General features: G+C 35.3%; 1 protein-coding gene across 2 annotated transcripts in view; it reads right to left on the reverse strand.

Annotated features, from left to right (window-relative positions):
* Positions 1-382: 382 nt before the first annotated feature.
* Positions 383-16,943, reverse strand: part of SLC38A11 (solute carrier family 38 member 11) — a gene marked incomplete at both ends in the record, with an annotated part of 48,080 nt that continues 31,519 nt past the window's right edge. The window contains 5 exons of one of the 2 annotated variants that reach the window (XM_084230577.1): positions 383-712; positions 8,660-8,791; positions 11,627-11,739; positions 14,797-14,958; positions 15,603-15,673. In XM_084230577.1, coding sequence (XP_084086703.1) covers positions 419-712; positions 8,660-8,791; positions 11,627-11,739; positions 14,797-14,958; positions 15,603-15,673 — 772 coding nt within the window. The remainder of the gene's footprint in view (positions 713-8,659; positions 8,792-11,626; positions 11,740-14,796; positions 14,959-15,602; positions 15,674-16,943) is intronic. The other variant, XM_084230578.1, reaches the window with a different exon arrangement.

The following is a 16,943-nucleotide window of genomic DNA, read 5'->3' on the forward strand; positions in this document are numbered from 1 at the left end:
CAATATTGCACCCTACAATCATTTACTTATTTTAAATCCAATATGTTGCCTCCGACATAAATAAGCAATACTGTCAGAGGATGGCATCAAATGTCAAACATTTCACTTTTCCTTCTATGATTAAGATTAGTCTTGCTCAGTCATTAAAACAAAACATTTTGTCCCAGTTTAACATAAAATACATACAATTTTATTTTCCTTTTTATTTTTATATTGGACTAAACAGTAAAGAAAACCAAATCTTGATAAATGCCAAAATAACAGTTTCATAATATAGACACTAAAACATGTGAACATTATTATATGTGAACATTATTATACGGTTTAGAAGTTTCATAATACAGACACTAAAACATGTGAACATTATTATACGGTTTAGAAGTCCATGAAAACATACATTTTTTAAAAAGTGGTCTTTTCACTGAAAGAGACTGATGTTTAAAATCGGAAGTTGGGTTGTCAGTTGAAAATGAGAAACTGAGATATTTGTGAAGGAGATATTGTCAGGAAAGCAATAAAACATTTCCTGCCCATGGGTGCAGTCCTGAGGATTTGTGACGGCCATAATGAACCCAGCAAGCATGACCACAGCACCGATGGAGAGCAAGACACAGGACATAATCTTATCTGAGTGTGTCTTTGGTTCTTCAGACAGCTTCAGATAACATGCTGATGGAATGATAAAAATTAAGGGAGCTGCACAGAGCACACCCTGCATAGTGAAAACAAAAAATAAGAACATTCCTGGGACAGTTTTTTAAAAGACATGACAAAATATATTTGTTAAAGTTAAACACTTGATAGTTTCATTTGAGTCAAAGAAAGAAAAATAATTCCAAGAAAGAGTGTGTATTTACAAATGAGAAGAATAAAGCATATTAGTATATCTGCCTTAAGGAAAAATGATCAGAAAATAACAGAAACTAAAGCAGATGGTACGACCAACTTCTGGCAACTCTTAAAATCTGCCATATTTTCAGTTACATCATATTTCTTTAAACTCTTCATTTCATATGACTGTATACCTAGTATGCTGTTTAAATCTTAAAGGTCTATTTGTCATTTATGTACAAGTGGGGACATTTGAGAAGCACATAAGGCCTACTGACTTTTCTTTTTACTTGCACATGCAAGAAAGCAAGTGTCTAAAAGAGAAAGAAGTGTAACCCTAAGGGCACTTAACGTGAAATAGCATTTCTAAATCTTCTTTCAAGCAAAACTAAACATATTAATTACCCTAGAAAATTGACAGCAGAACTAAATGACTATGACTCCTTCACCCTACCCCACATTAGCTTACGGATAAGTCCAACCTGAGGGGGAATGTCAGATTGAAAATTATGGGGAGTCGTGTAGTCTATTGTAAAAATATCAAGGGCTACTGACTTCAAAGGAAAAGAGAATTTTCCCTTCAATATAGCAAATTTGCACTAGAAACTTTCTAAATAAAATGTTGCTAACATTTAATGTATTTGGTACTATATATTTTTCTAATCATGTTAAATGTTAATTATGTTAAATAAATAACATTATTAATAAAAATATTAAATATAATTGTATGACAAATGATAGTCTTTTAAATCATAAAACACAAGTTTTTAAAAAAATGTATGCTGAAAAACAGCTGTGACATGGTCCAAAATGGATAGCTTTCTATAAACTATATTTTGCTATATTTGAAAAGTTATTTTTATGGAAATGTTTAAATATATAGAAAAATAGAACAAATAATATAATAAAACCCAATGTACCTATCACTTACGGTTTGAAAGCTTTCCCAGGAAAAGTAATAGAAAACTGATTTTGAAGTTAAATCATGTAAATTATACCCTAAAATAGTTTTAAAATGAATACTGTTCTCAATATCACTATTTAATAAAAGTGCTATGTTTAATAATAAGTATTATCCTCATCCCAGAAATATTATAATTGATTCCAAAAACACAATTGTAGGGTAAGGAAAAATGTCAGGCTTTTCTGCCCTCCCGCCATCAGGATAGATGATGGAGTCTTGCAGTCTTGAATGCATGCCTGATGGCGGGCACCTGGAATAGGGTGTGGGCATAGGTAGATGGATTCACCTGGGCTAAGACTGTGCTTTTAAGGGCGGCGTCACAGGGACGTTAGTAGAAGCCAAAGGAGAAGCCGAGAAAGAAGCGGAATATGCCAGAGAGCCGAGATAGAGTGAAGACTTGCCTCCCGGCCCCCACAGCACCCCAGCCTGCTGTGTACCGGGTAAATCCCAATAAAAGACCTGCAAAAACCACTGAGGACTCTGACTCCTCCTTTACCCGGTCTGCATGGGATCCTAGAAAACCTGCTCAGTGTCCATTTCCTGACCCTACAACAATGTTGTTATTTTTCAAAAAAAAAAAAAAAGTCAAAATCCAGAGAAATGGGAATTAAGGATACATGAAATCAGACTAGTCACGCAGCATCTATAAATCTGGAAAAGAGGAGGAATCACATTTCATGGAAAATATACAGAAAGAGATAGAAGATGAGAAACTACTACGGGGTATCAATTCTAATTTAATGTATTCAAATTTAAAATGTATAGATAATATAATTTGTCCATTCATAGCACCTGAATACAAGTGCTTCTTAGGTTCCTACAAAGATATCCAGTGTATAAAGTGTTACTTTTCATAGGATTGGAATTAAATGAATTATGGATTCCTTACACTTTGTGGTGACACTTGAAACTAACAATGTGGGGTTTTGTTTGTGTGCTTGTTTTTCTGAAAAGGAAACAGCACAGAGAGGTTGATGTTGTGGCGGAGAATAGGTGTAGGCTAGAGGATTCTTTACCAGAGACTGCATGGAGAACAGAACAGGCGGATTTAATGAGCTACACTGCTAAGAGAAGCAGTGGGAGAGACAGGAGAGATCTGCTGTAGAAACTATGTTTTTTAAGTTATGGAAACTGCTATAGAACCCGGTCTGTGTTTATAATAAATATTACCCTTTGAGTCCCTTGAAATAATTGAAGACAATAAAAAAGTATTGAAATACAAATATATAGAAACATGTACATGTGTGGAGAGAAAGAATCTTCTCTTTATAGGAAGAAACATGTGAAGCTAGTTCATGGGTAACCAAGTGTGAAAATGCTATCAGGATGAAAACTTCCACCAGCTGCTGCTAAGAAGTTGTCATCAGTCAGCATTTTGGGAGGCTTCCAAACCTAACTTGCTGGGCAGTGCAAAGCAATGGGTGTTCTGTTTATGTTATAATTCTTAAGAGTTGAGAAAGTAACAATTAGTGGGAAAACTATACAGCTGATGTTTTTACTGGAAGAAATCCAGTTGGGTGTCTTATCTAGATAGCTGTTACTTTCTTAATATGTGAAGCTCAGTGTTGCTAGAGGTTGTTGTTAAGCACATAAAATCATTAGTAAAATGATAGTACAGTTCCACCTGCTCTATTTCCTATAAATTAGTCCAGCTAATTTCATCTATTTAATATAGGCTTGCTTGAGAATACAACACTGGCTTGGAATAATTTTTGAAATTGCTTGACAGGATATAAATACCACATATGTAAAGAAATAATAAAAAATAGCTTCTTTATAAAGGCAGGACAGCACAATTCTTTGATAATATTATCACCTTGCAGGGTAAGTGAAAATTATCAGGATTTTCTGCCTTCATGACATTAGCATTAATGATGGACCCCTGTGGTCCTGCATGCATGCCTGATGGTGGCACCTGGAATAGGGTGTGGGCATGCATAGGTGGGCACACCTGGGCTGAGAGATTGGGCTTATAACAGTGGCATCAGGGGGATGCCAGTAGAATAGCAGAAAGAAGAACGAGAGCAGAACCAGCAGAGTAGCAAGGGAGAAGCAGAGAACAGAGCCCATGAGAGAACGCCAGAGAGCCCAGAAAGAGCCTGCCAGCCTCCTGGCCCCCTGGCCCCCTGGCCCCCCTGCCTGCCGTGTACCTGTGTGCTGCACTACAAATGGTATAAAAAGCTCAATAAAAGCCCGAAAATCCTGTGAAAGTTCCAGGACTTTCCATTACCTGTTTTCCCAGATCATAGAGATCCTGCTCTGTGCCTTCCTGCCACTACATACTTCCAGGGCATTTTGCAGTTCATTGTAGAAAATAACAGAAAGTGTTGAAGATGTTTACTGGCAATGCAGATTGGAAAAGTATCTGAATTTCCCACCTGAATAGATTCCTTTCATATGATACAAGCAGGCTGAAAACAAAATCAAACAATGGTTCCATGTCTTTCAAATTTCTCCTGTGTAATTACTTTGGAATCATGAAATATATTCCTATCCCTAAAGAAACTCCTCTAGCTCAGGAGATTTTAGGAGGCTGGGCTGTGGTTTGCTCACTCTGATGACTGTATCTCTAATCTGGGTTCTCACTGAGTAATTGGCATGCTTTCTTCTTTCCACTGTAGGCTGCACACAGTGCTTGTTGGGCCTGTTATTCTGGCCACAGGCCCCAGCTGCTTCATCTTTTCTTTTTGTACTTCTGCAAGTAGAAACCCATGGGGCCCAATTACAGCAGACACCTCTTCCCTCCAACAGCAACTTCAGTGCCAAGATGCCGTATTCTTAGTGTTCTTAGTACCCAGAATGGATCTTACATTTGCTTTATCTGCTTCTAATAAAGGGAAGGTGTATTTGCTTAGGAAAAATATGTTATCGTTCACTGCCATAAAACAATGAAATAAAAGGGAATGTCTAAATGAGATTTTTTTAATTAAATAATATAATCCTGAAGAATATATCCTATATTTTTTTGTTATACTAAGTAACAGTTTTTCTATAACTCTACAAATTGAAAATCTTATTCTACTCTACATCTCATCTGTGAAGATCATTGTTCTGCTTAGTAATAATTCAGAAGCCACAATGGAAAAGAATTCCTCAAATACTGTAATTATTAGCCAGGATAAAAACTATCAACCCTAAATTATTAAATTAGATAAAAATTTTTAGTTCTATTTTACTCATCTCCTGGCATTTATTTTAACCCATTACTGGCATTTATTTTAACCCAGTATATCCATATATACTGGGGGTTATTCTTAATTTCACAGATAAACTAATACATAGATTTTTAGCTTAAAAATGGATACAGAAATGAATGTAATTATCTTACATAACTTAAAGCCTTACACTTAGGAAACCTCAGACTAGCATTCAAAGTGTGAGTTAGAGAGTCTGAAATCCTGTGTTCAAATCTTGATTCTGTTACTTGTAACTAGTGTGAGCACAAACTCTGTGCCTAGGTTTCTTCATATGTAAAATTAATACACACTAAGGAAGATAATGCAAGCAAAACACTTGGCATGGAATAGCTGCTCAATACATGTCTATTCATATTGTCATTCTGAGGCTGAACACAACATGCTTTAGTTACTTACGTGCTACATGACCCAGCCTGCATTAGTTACTGACAGAACAGAGGCTTGATATGACTCTATTAGACATGATAAATGCCCACACAAAAGGGAGTTGGGCATAGATCTAAGTAGGTTGTTAGGCATACCAAAAGATACATGTGGATTAGGACAATATATGTTCGGGCATTTTGAAAGAGAATGGAAATCCCAGATTTTTTAAATTCCTATAGAGTGCTTTAAAATTTATAATTGTCTGGCTATTGGGTTATAATAGACAATCCTGCACTATTCTTTAATTGCTTTTTGATGAATGTCTACATGACCAGATTTTTTAAAATCTAAGGATCTGGAATCATGTCTTTAATTTTTAAAAATAGCCCTCCATGGCCAGTTCAGATCTTGACTTTATAATAGGTATTCACAAAATATTCTTCTCTGATTACTCTACTATATCAGAATTATGTCTTAATCACAAAAAAAACTTCAACATAAGCACAGCGGAGAACATTTAATGTGTGCTTACAATATTGTTGTGCAAGTGTTAGGGTGATCAGCAATCAACAACAGAAAGCAATAGTTAAATTTATTTTTAAAAAATCAGCCCCCCAAAATATATATGTGTACTTGGTTAACTTGAAAGGAACAAAAAATTGTTAGGCTTTCAAGATATGGCCAGGCAGGCAATAAAATGTTTTCTCGCATACTAAAAAAAATTTGTTTGTTTGTGTGTGTGTATGATCTGAACTGAGATATTTTACAAAACAAGAAATTGCATGACTAGAAATCATTATGTTGTTTCTCTTCACTGCATGAGTTGAAAGATTACTATTACCATAGCTGACAAGTTTATGTAAAAAATTAATTTCCTGGTGTTATACTAATAATAGTCTCATATCCAGGAGCATTTGTAAAAGCAGTTCCTCAACTGTGATCCTAAGGGACAATCACCACACAGTAATTTGAGCACTGTGTTCTTAGCATTAAGTCATATATCACAAGGATGGAGAGAACAACCAAATCCATTCTTGTCTGCAAAGTGCTTACAATTTGATATACAAGATAAACTGATGGACAGTTCTTATAGACTTGTGTAGATGAGAAAACACATAAATCAAGTTAGAGCATTAAAGTAACAGTCATCTATTTACAAAGATCAAGGTTAGAACATAACATGGTTTTGAGTGGGTCTACTAGTCTTTGGCCTATGCAAAATTGGGAAGTAGGTAAGTTTTTTTTTACATTTGTCTATCTCTCCTATGAGTTTGTTGTTTTGTTTTTGTTTTTGTTTTTTTGCATTGTTGACCGAGTAAATGATTTCCCAATTTCCTGAGGTTTGGAGAAGCTGCTTACAACCTACATTCCATTTACTCTGCTATAAGAAAATCCTCAACAGTGAGTACCTGAGTCTCCCACTGCTTTTGTCTGAAACTTCAAATCCAAAGGCATCTGGAATAGTGACTGAAATATTGATAATTACCTTTACCTTTTCCTCAACTCTCAATGGAATGAGTAAATGATGACTTGGGATCTCGCCCATAAAAGTTTACCCTCCCTATGGTACGTAACTAATCAATGGTGAGTGAGATGATCTGAGTAGAAATTACATAAGGATTATAAAAGGAGATTAGTCATTCTGGAGTAGTAGGTCCACTTCTGTTCATTTCTCACCAAATGATGTCATTATCCTAGTTCCACAAAGTAGAATCAAGGAGTCATTCTTTATGTATCCTTCTATTCCCATATCCACCCAACTGAATCTATCATCAAATACTATCAATCTTTCCTCAAAAATGTCACCAGGGAGCCCATCTACTTCCTTTTGTCTTTTTACCACCTATAAAGCAGTTAAAATTTTATGTTTACTTGAAGATTGTAAACTCCGTGAAAGCATGGATCCTTTCTGAGTTACTATCATTGTATCTATGTTGTGAGCCATGTAGCACTACTCAGTATAATTCTGGAGAGAAATGAAAGGAAAGAAATAATTGCAGGAAAACATAAACATAAGCCAAAGGATAAACAAAAGAGTTAACATAGCTTACTCATAGGTCAAAAATAAAAAGAGCTGAGGGGAGATTTTGGGAACTAAATGGTAACTTTCCCTAGAAAGCAAGGAGTCTGATTATAGGAGAAGAGACATTTATGCTTCTCTGGTAAAAACGTGAGATTTTATTTATTTATTTATTTATTTTAAAGATTTATTTTTTATTTATTTATACAAGCACTGGGTACAGTCAGAAGCGCGGGAGGGTGAGAGAATTCACCAGAGCCAGAGCAGGGAGCAGAGCACGCAGAAGGACCGAAGTACACTGCTGAGGGGAGCAGCGGGTGGCAGGAGGGGTCTGTGAGCCATGTGGGACCCTCCTCCGGTGGCCGGGGAGCAGCCGGGGATCGAACCAACGCCGCAGAGGCTGTGGGAAGCTTCGCAACCCAGCGCTCAACCGCTGCGCCACCGGGGAGGCCCAAAACGTGAGATTTTTAAAGAAGGACGGTGACAAATTGGAAACAGAAGTTAATACATATGCAGTTAAAGCAGAAAGCCAGTATTAATTCAGATGTGATATAATGAGGGCCTACATTTAGGAGACAGTAGAGATTACAAAGGAAATGTCTAGAGGTAGAAACAAGTATCTTAAAGAAAAAGAACTTGGGCCAGGGTAAGTCAATGTAAGTATGGCTATAATTTCATTCACATTTTTTTTTTTTTCAGTTCAGGTAACACTGGTTTATACTGCTGTATATATTTTAGGGGTATAGGTTAACACATTTTTAATGAATATCTCTTGACCTATTTTTACTTGGCAAAGGAGTTCCCAGATTCACTTAATAGTTATCTTTAGTGATATCTATGTATTATAAAACATGACATTGTGAAAAAGTGCTCTAATCCAGGGTTTCTCAATGCCAGCACCACTGGCATTTTGAATCAGATAATTCTTTGTACTGGGGACTGTCCTATCAAGTGTGAGATGCTTAGCAGCATCCCTGATATCTGCCTAATAGATAAGGATAGCAGTCAAGTCAGTTATTACAACCAAAAGTATCTGTAGAGATTGCAACATATTTGGGGAGGAGGCAAAATTTCACCCACTGGAGAATGACTACTTATATAATCCTACAAGTTCACATTATCATCATTATAAATATTTACCATAATACAACAAACAAATACATTTTCATCCTACTTCAGAAAGTGTCAACTTTGTTAAAATAAATATATCTATGATAAATGTGATTATTATTTTAAAAGGAATTTTTAGAATGGAAGGATTAAATCTTTAAATGTACTTACATTGAGTTCTAAAACTATCCCCAGGCAATCAATCAATAATGACACAAGAGTGGCTACAGTAATGATAACCACTGTTATGGTAATGTGGAAAACGACTGAAAGATTCCCACCGAAAAACACATTGGCAATTACCTGTCAAATAAACAAATTATTTAGGGAGGGATTCTCAGAGACATGCACAGATCTTATTGAGGGAGTGCTTCATATTATAGCACTTAGAATGGTATAAAATATTACCAATAAGGCAATTAATCATATCTGAAGTCACCACGAATATCTGTCTTTTCTGAAGTATTTACATGTAGACAAACACATATCAGTAACAAATATTCCATAACTGTTACACAGGTAGTGAATTTTATTACACATCCGGGATGGCATACTAACATGTGAATAAATGTATTTCTCAAATATCAGAGTGACCTTGAGAAATTAACCTTATTTCCCAACCACTTCTTCCCACATGTAATAACCTTCCTTGACTCCAAAAAGGTCACCAGTAAAACAAACTACAAATGTTACTGAGATTATCTAAATGACCTCTAAGGAAGTAGTTACACAATTTTTTTTTTTAATAATAATGGATGTGTAATGCCCTTTACTAACAGGAAACTAACCTTACATAAACTAAGTCTTATTTGATATAATTTAAGTATATTTCCTCTACAAAAATAGAGAATTGATTACTACATTGCACTGATTTTGAGATTAAGAAATCAAATAGCAACTACCTATTTAATGTGTCCCACAGTGTTGTATGATTGCAAAGAGAAATGTCTAGGAGGTGATTCCTATGTTCGGGAACAAACTATTCATTTCCTAATTGAAGTGATCCAACCAATATAATGAAACAATTAGAGGTCAGTTTATGACAGAATAAAAAGATCAGATCAAATTTAGAACTAGAAGGGACTTTAGTTATTTGGAGCTGCCTCCCCTAGAGTAAAAGACGTTGCAACATTCTTGAAATTGCTTGTCCTAACTTGGCTTGAGGTGAATCTTAAAACACAGAAAAGATTTAGAGCAGAATTCAGACTGAAGCAAAGGTGTGAGAAGGGCATAAGGTAAGAAAAGGAAAGACACCTATAGAGGACAAAGAAGAGATAGTCTGAATAAAGTGGTGACTCTGAAAAAGAACAATGAGACAGAGTTGAAAATGACAAGTCCCATGCTGGGGGACCTTCCTGAAGCTAGTTGTCCAGTAAGTTCTACTTATTCCTAGATAACTAACATTCACCAAAAACTGGACACTGCTATAACTACTAACAATTAATATATATATTGATAACTTTTAGTCATTTACAATTGGTTTTATTATTGGTAAGTTCTTAAAAGTATTATCTTATTTAAAATATGCTCTTGTAGATACCACAAAGATTTGACTGTAATAGTGGAAAATCACTTAGTGAAGCAGGCTAATGAGAAATATTAATTAGCACAGGTTTTTTGGCACCCTTATATGCATCTGGCTACTTTACCTATGAATAGGTATGATTGTGTTTATGCTGTGTGTGTGCACACACACACAAAGGAGAGACGGAGAAAGGAAGTACATGGGAGTGCATTAAATGAGCTTCCTCTTCCTAGTATTTGCTACCACAGCAGATATCTGATTTCATCTGTCTTCCTGTCATGGTGGCTAGAAAGGAAACGCAAGTTCCAAGTACTAAAGCCATAAGCTATGCAGGTGGAGTGACTCAAATCATCCACAAGCAGTTTACCAGAAACCACATGAGAATATACCATCTGTTATTGCTGATCTAGAGATCAGATCTGAACCTAAAATACTGGGCAGAAGCTGAAATAAAACCATTTCCTGACTCTAATAATAGCAAAATTTTAAAGGCTCTTAGATTTAAAAATTTTTCATAAAGTAAATCTTAGTTCACTCTATTTCTCCCAATATATTCAAGGCCCATGAGTCATGCATTTATAAGTGAGGACGAGCACTAATTGTAAAGGACATACATAATGCAGACACTTGCTTATTCCATTTTCCTGGGCAGTTTCTTAGCCCCAGAATTGGCATAAGGCGAGCAGTGGTCAGCCCGGAGAAGCCTGCTGATTAGTAAGTGTATCTCAGCTCTGTGGGCACCTCACTTCACACATTAGACCCATTCACATGGCACACTGTAAACAGCCTCTAGGAACAGATCCTAAACTAAGCCCTTTTCAGTGTGATTCCTGAAAGAACCACTGTGAAGCTCTAGCATGTTTTTCTGCTAACTGGTCCAGTGGATTTTTAGCTGACTATAAGGGATTTCTGACAAGCAACGTTATCCCATTTTACACAAAACAAATTGATTCTCTTTCAAGTAATCTTCTTCCACAAATCCAGGAGGACCTATATACATGACTTATGTTGGAGTTGACTTTATAAATGAAATATGTATTAAAAATATAACATTTAAATTCTTTATATTATTTCAAATGATATAGAAATATAACTACATAAATTAAATATATCTAGGAAATGTGATTTAAATTGAATTTATTTTTCATGGAAAATGAGATATTTTAGTTTTGTAAAAATAACAAAATTGATCAGAACCTGTTCTATGGTGCCTTTAATATATGTTGACTTAAAAAACATCTTAGCAAAAAAATGTGGGTCAAACATGTTTTAAATCTTAATATTTCATTTCTTTGTAAGAATGTTCTTTTAAAAAACTTAGTTTGGCTCTTTTCAAGGCTGGCATTCATTTTTGGAATGCAGTTGTAAAAATATTTATACTTGGGCTAATATAAACTAAACCACCAAACATGATTTTCAAATTCAACTTTTGAAAAAAAAATCACGTAAACATTTGAATGCATGTTTATCTTTAAACTCATTGACAGAAAATTTTATAAATCATAATACTTGTCACACACTTGGAAGGCTACAGAAATGAATGTACAAGTCTTCCTAAATTAAATGTTGAAGAGAGTTCACTTAGGCAAAGTGTTGGAAAGGATGGTTCTTACCTCTCTAGTCACAAAGCATTCAATTGGGTATGTCAAAATGACAGTGACTCCATAACAAAACCTTCCAAATGTTACCAGGTCATCATTTCTGCAATAATTTTCAAACAAGTCCCCTAGAGAATAAAATAAAATAGAAATTTTTAATACACCTTGGATACTTGAGATAGCTAATAAAAGAGATACTGGATATTTATTACATAAGTGAAGCCAGAAAAATTTTAACTTAATAGATTACAAGTCTAAATATGTTTTTGCATTTAATAACTACATAATTATTGACAAGTATTAAAACCAGTCCATGTTTCACTTGCAGATGAATTCAGTCAGTAACAGGATTTCTCTTATTATTTGTTTTGGTAAGTTTGTCTTTAATATGTATGAACTCCTGAAAAATACTTTATTCATTGTCTTCTTACCCCAGAATCCACTCCTTAAATTCTTGTTCATTGGTTTTGTTAACCTGCTTCTGGTCTTTGTTTCTGGTAAGTAAATGACTTCATTATTTTTTTCCTTAAGTCTGTTAAAATAAACAAATTTCCTTTTGAAATGCTATTCTTAGATCAAGGCCAATCTTGAAAGGAAGAATAGACCTGTATGACAGGGTAGCTGAACTTCCTGTATATTATGCTATAGCATTTAATCACCAACTCAGGGTCACAGCAAGGAATTCCAACACACATTATCTTTCATGGCATCCAATGAAGCCAAATGTAAAGAAACAGATTCAAAACTGGAAAAATTTATTTCCCAGGAGAAGCATTATATCTAGCTGATTCCAAACTAAATGATTGGCCATATATACTTTGAACTAATTCTTTATTTAGAGACTTTTTTTTCTCAGACGCAAATGAAGAAATTCAGGGAACTGACAAGGACACAAAAATCATGTCAGCCAGAAAAGTTCTCCAGTGCCAAAACAAAGATTATTTGGGCCTGTTTATTTCCTATATACAACATGCTTAGATATTAACTTTTAATCATACTTTTCCATGAGGCTGAATAAAAAATTAAATCTAAGTCACATATTACACTGTTTAAAGAGACAACAAGACATTTCTGTACTTTTTTTTTTTTTCATTAAAAAGATAAATGACCAGTCTGTCCCCAAAACTTACTTTCAGTGATTCTTCTCCCCTCTCCCCACCAGTCAGAAGAAAAAAATGTACATTTATTTCTAGTGTCCCTTGTGGGAAGAAAGGGATTAGACCATAAAGCAGTAGTGGCAGAGACCTGCATTAAGGTTGATGGAAAATGTTTAGGCATGCTGAGGAAAGAAAGGAGTAAAATTATTGTTTACCACACTCCACTAAAAAATAGGTCCTACATCTTTTCAAAAGTCACTTGGAATGTCAAGAACAATCTAGAGTCCTTATTGCGTCACAAGTTGGAACTTATCTACTGAAAAGGAAAAGAAAAAAAGTACACAGTTTGCACAAACAAGACTAGATTTGCCTAAGGTGAAATAGCCTGAAGAAACAACGTCAGCTTATTGCAGCTTTCGTTAAAGTGTATTTTAGGGAATTATAGCTAGGGAAAAAAGAAAACCACCAAAACCAAGCTGTCAGCTTTGTTATACAAAGATTTAATTATGTCTGAGCAATTACCACAAGAGAAAATCACCAGGAAGGTGTGACTAAGAAAAAGGTTTATGTCTTACAGAAAAGGCAATTAAAACCAAGGTTGTGTATAAACCAGACTATAGATCATTCAACTTTGTAACCATGTAGCAATACCAACACATAGCAGTGTTTTGATTGTTTTTTAAGACTTTCAATTTATATCAAGACTTTTGAAATCACTGTTTTTTTGATCTACTGACACACATATAGTTTTGATGGCACTGTCACTGTGTTAATCATTTTTTTGAAGCTATCTTTATTTCTTAGAAACCTCTGCCTAGGGCCTCCCCTGGTGGCTCAGCGTTTGAGCCCTGGGTTGTGAGGCTGCCCGCAGCCACTGCAGCGCCAGTTTGATCCCTGGCCACCGGCGAGGGTCCCACAAAAAAAGAAAAAAAAAAAAAAGAAACCTCTGCCTATATTTATTGTCACCTGTAACCTCTATTTGAATCAGTGCCCTATCTACCCTAAAGTACCTTAGTGTCATCTGAGGATGAGGAACTGGAGGCTAAGAGACAGCTTAAAGTGTTACACTTGACCAAAATTGGGTAGAAAGCAAGACAGAAGAATGGAAAGAAAATTGGACTGGATGTCAGGAGACTTGCTTCCTACTTTGCCAGCAGCCAACTTGAACGAGTTACTTCACTTCTGTGTATTTTAAGCAGGAGGTAAAACTAGTAATTCCACTTAGCTTCATGGGTTGCTTGAAGGTCAGATGAAATAACAGACTTGCAAAAGCTATGATATACATGAATCACAGCATTTAGCAGGCCGTCAGAATGCCGTGATTACTACACTGCATGGGTGAGTGAACGGAAGGGTCAAGGGAAGAGAAGAGATGACCACTCGATTGTCGAGAAAAGATGTGCTCTGTTCCGTGTGGGGCTGAGAGAAGAGGAGGAAGGGCTAGTTTGGTGGGGAAAGTGATATTTTTTATTTAAAGTCAGAATGGGACAGCTAAAAAGAAATATTCTGCAGGTGAACAGCTAAAAATGAAAAGAAAGGTCTGGATAAAAGCTAAAACAATACCAGAGAATATGCTGAGAGAAAAGAAGACAACTTGCCTGAACCAGTTAATGGAGGGGTGGGAGGGCATAAAAGAGGCAGGGGAAGCAAAGATGAACTACTCTGAGGGGAAAAAACAAAACAACAGAGTGAACGATGTGTCCTTCCTCTATGGGAGGAAAGAAAGAAAGACCAGAACTCTTAAGTGATTCTGAGAGGTCCATGAGAATTAAGCTCATTAGTTCTGAAGATTGAGAGGATATTGGTGTCTTTGAAAGTGATATTATTAGGAAGTAGTAGAAAGATAAGCAGAATTCATGAGCTTTGAAGCTAAAATATGGAAGGAAAGAGAATGGACAGCAGAAATAAATCCAGCAGTTAAAAATGGAGAAAATTGGGAAACAAACTGTAGAGGCAGTAGGAGGAGAGAATGAATAGAAGAGATACTTTAAAGTAGATATTTGGGATTAATTACACCAAAAACAAGAAGTGAGAGCACCAATTCCACATGAATACCAAAATACGACCACATTGAATCTCTTATTTTACCTTGAGTGAAGCCAGTAAATGTCAAGTATCCACATGTAGCAAAGACAACACTGATGAATACAGAGGCCAAGGTGGACACGTGAATGATGCGGGACCACTTAGTTATTGTGGGTTCTTCCAAAGAGCCGTAAATTAAGAAGCAGTTATGGTGGCAAATAAATGCTACAATTAAAAAAAAATAATTAAAGCAAGCGCCAGAATTCGCTTCTTATTTAAAAAAATTCAGAGATGTCTTACTTCAGAATGCTAATGTACTAAGGTTCAAATAGACTAAATTACTAGACATAATATTTTAATAGTTCTCAAAATGTGAAATTTCATTTACATAAGGCTTATATGGTCTCTTCATGTCACTCTTGATATAAACCAGATCTATCCAAATTTCTCTCATATTTTCCACTTCCCAGTGGTCTTTCCAGTCTTAAAAGGAAATCTAAACAACATCATATTTTCATTCCATGCTTTCCTTTCCTATCTGGGACACAGCAGAGTAGTTGAATATATCCAACCCATTCATAATACTTTGTGTGCAAGTTTTGAAGAAGTCAAACCTGCTAGATTTTCAAATTAAGAAGGAAGATAACTCTAATGAGTTTGCTGCCTGAGAAAGTTACTTGTTGAAATTAAAGCAAATTTTAGTGATGAGTGAGAAACACTTGAGCCTAAATTTATGTTGATGCAAACTAGATCATAGGAAGTCTAAAACTTAGCTCATCTGCTCTCCAGACACAAATATGAAACACAGCACTTTTCCTCTGTACAGACAACTCCATATTGAGAAAGAACCACTGAAACCATACACTCACCAAATGACATAATACCAACAGCTTGAATGGCATTGGATTTTGCAAATACCCAAGCATCTTCTGTTTTCGGTCTAGAAGAGAAATCAGCTAATTTGTTGAATGATTAAATAAATGGAAGCATAAGCATATCAGAGAAAGAAATCATGCTACAATAGAAATTGAATACTTTAAAGCAATACAGGGGCCCTATTAATAATATTTTGTTTTAAATAAATTTCCCGGGAATAACAAATATTATCTTTGAACCCCAGTATTTTGAAAGGCTTGTCAAATACTTGGAAGGATTCCATTTTTACATATTTAAAATATTTACTAACTACTTAATGTTGAGAGTTTTTTTAATCATCAATTTAACAACAAACATTTGTTATGTACTCAAGCATAGATAGAAAAATCGATAATCCAATATTCTTCCTCATAATCAATTCTGCCCTTATGCCCTTCTGAATCCTTCTTCCAGGTTCACCCTATCGCAGGGAAATTCAAATTGAATACCATAGTTTATTGAGGAAAGTGGACAAGAACTAATGCTTTTGAAGGGTGTACTTAACTATGTTTTAGGAAACATTCTATGCTCTCTGTTTTCACAGTAACAGTTACATATCATTATCACCACTTACTTAGTACAATGGGAAAGTTAAGCTCTGAGTGGTGACCTAACTTTTCGGATTTCCACAGACAATAAGTAAAGAAGTTGAGATTTGCCTCCTCAATCTCTAACTTCTAATATCTTTTCCATACTGAACTATTAGAAGTTTAAATTTTCCACCTTATATATATTTCTCAAACTGTTTTTGGAAATATATGTATTTTGCATAACTTGAAGAAGCAGAATTAAAACACTGGCCAGCCTGTATCTTGGTTCGGATTGGAGTCCCTGATTAATGCATCCCTGAGTAAATGTGAAGAGGTCAGACAGCCTGTGTTGGTCCTCTGGCCTCATCCACTTATTAGTTGTGACTTATCCTTTCTGTATTTCAGCTGTTAGCTATAAAATTGGGATAATAGATCACCCACATACAGACACATGCACACAAAGAGATAGCACTTTTTTACCTAACAGATGAGAAAAAAAAAGTAGTACCTAATTCATTGAGTTATCATATGAATTAAATGAAATAGAATATGTGACATGTCAGAAAAGAGCTTTGCCTATAGTAAGAGTTCAATAATAAGCGGTCACTTTTATTATCAATTCATGTGTTAGTATTGTCATAATCCATTGTCATCTAATGAAAAGTAGCAAAAAGTCTGAAAGTATGGCCAACTTTCTTGAAATGGACAGACTTGAATAAGACCCGAGAGAAAGCTTGAACAGAGGAGGGGAGAAGGAAGAAAGGG

This window comes from Talpa europaea (genome assembly GCF_964194135.1).
Source record: "Talpa europaea genome assembly, chromosome: 1".
NCBI lineage: Eukaryota > Metazoa > Chordata > Mammalia > Eulipotyphla > Talpidae > Talpa > Talpa europaea.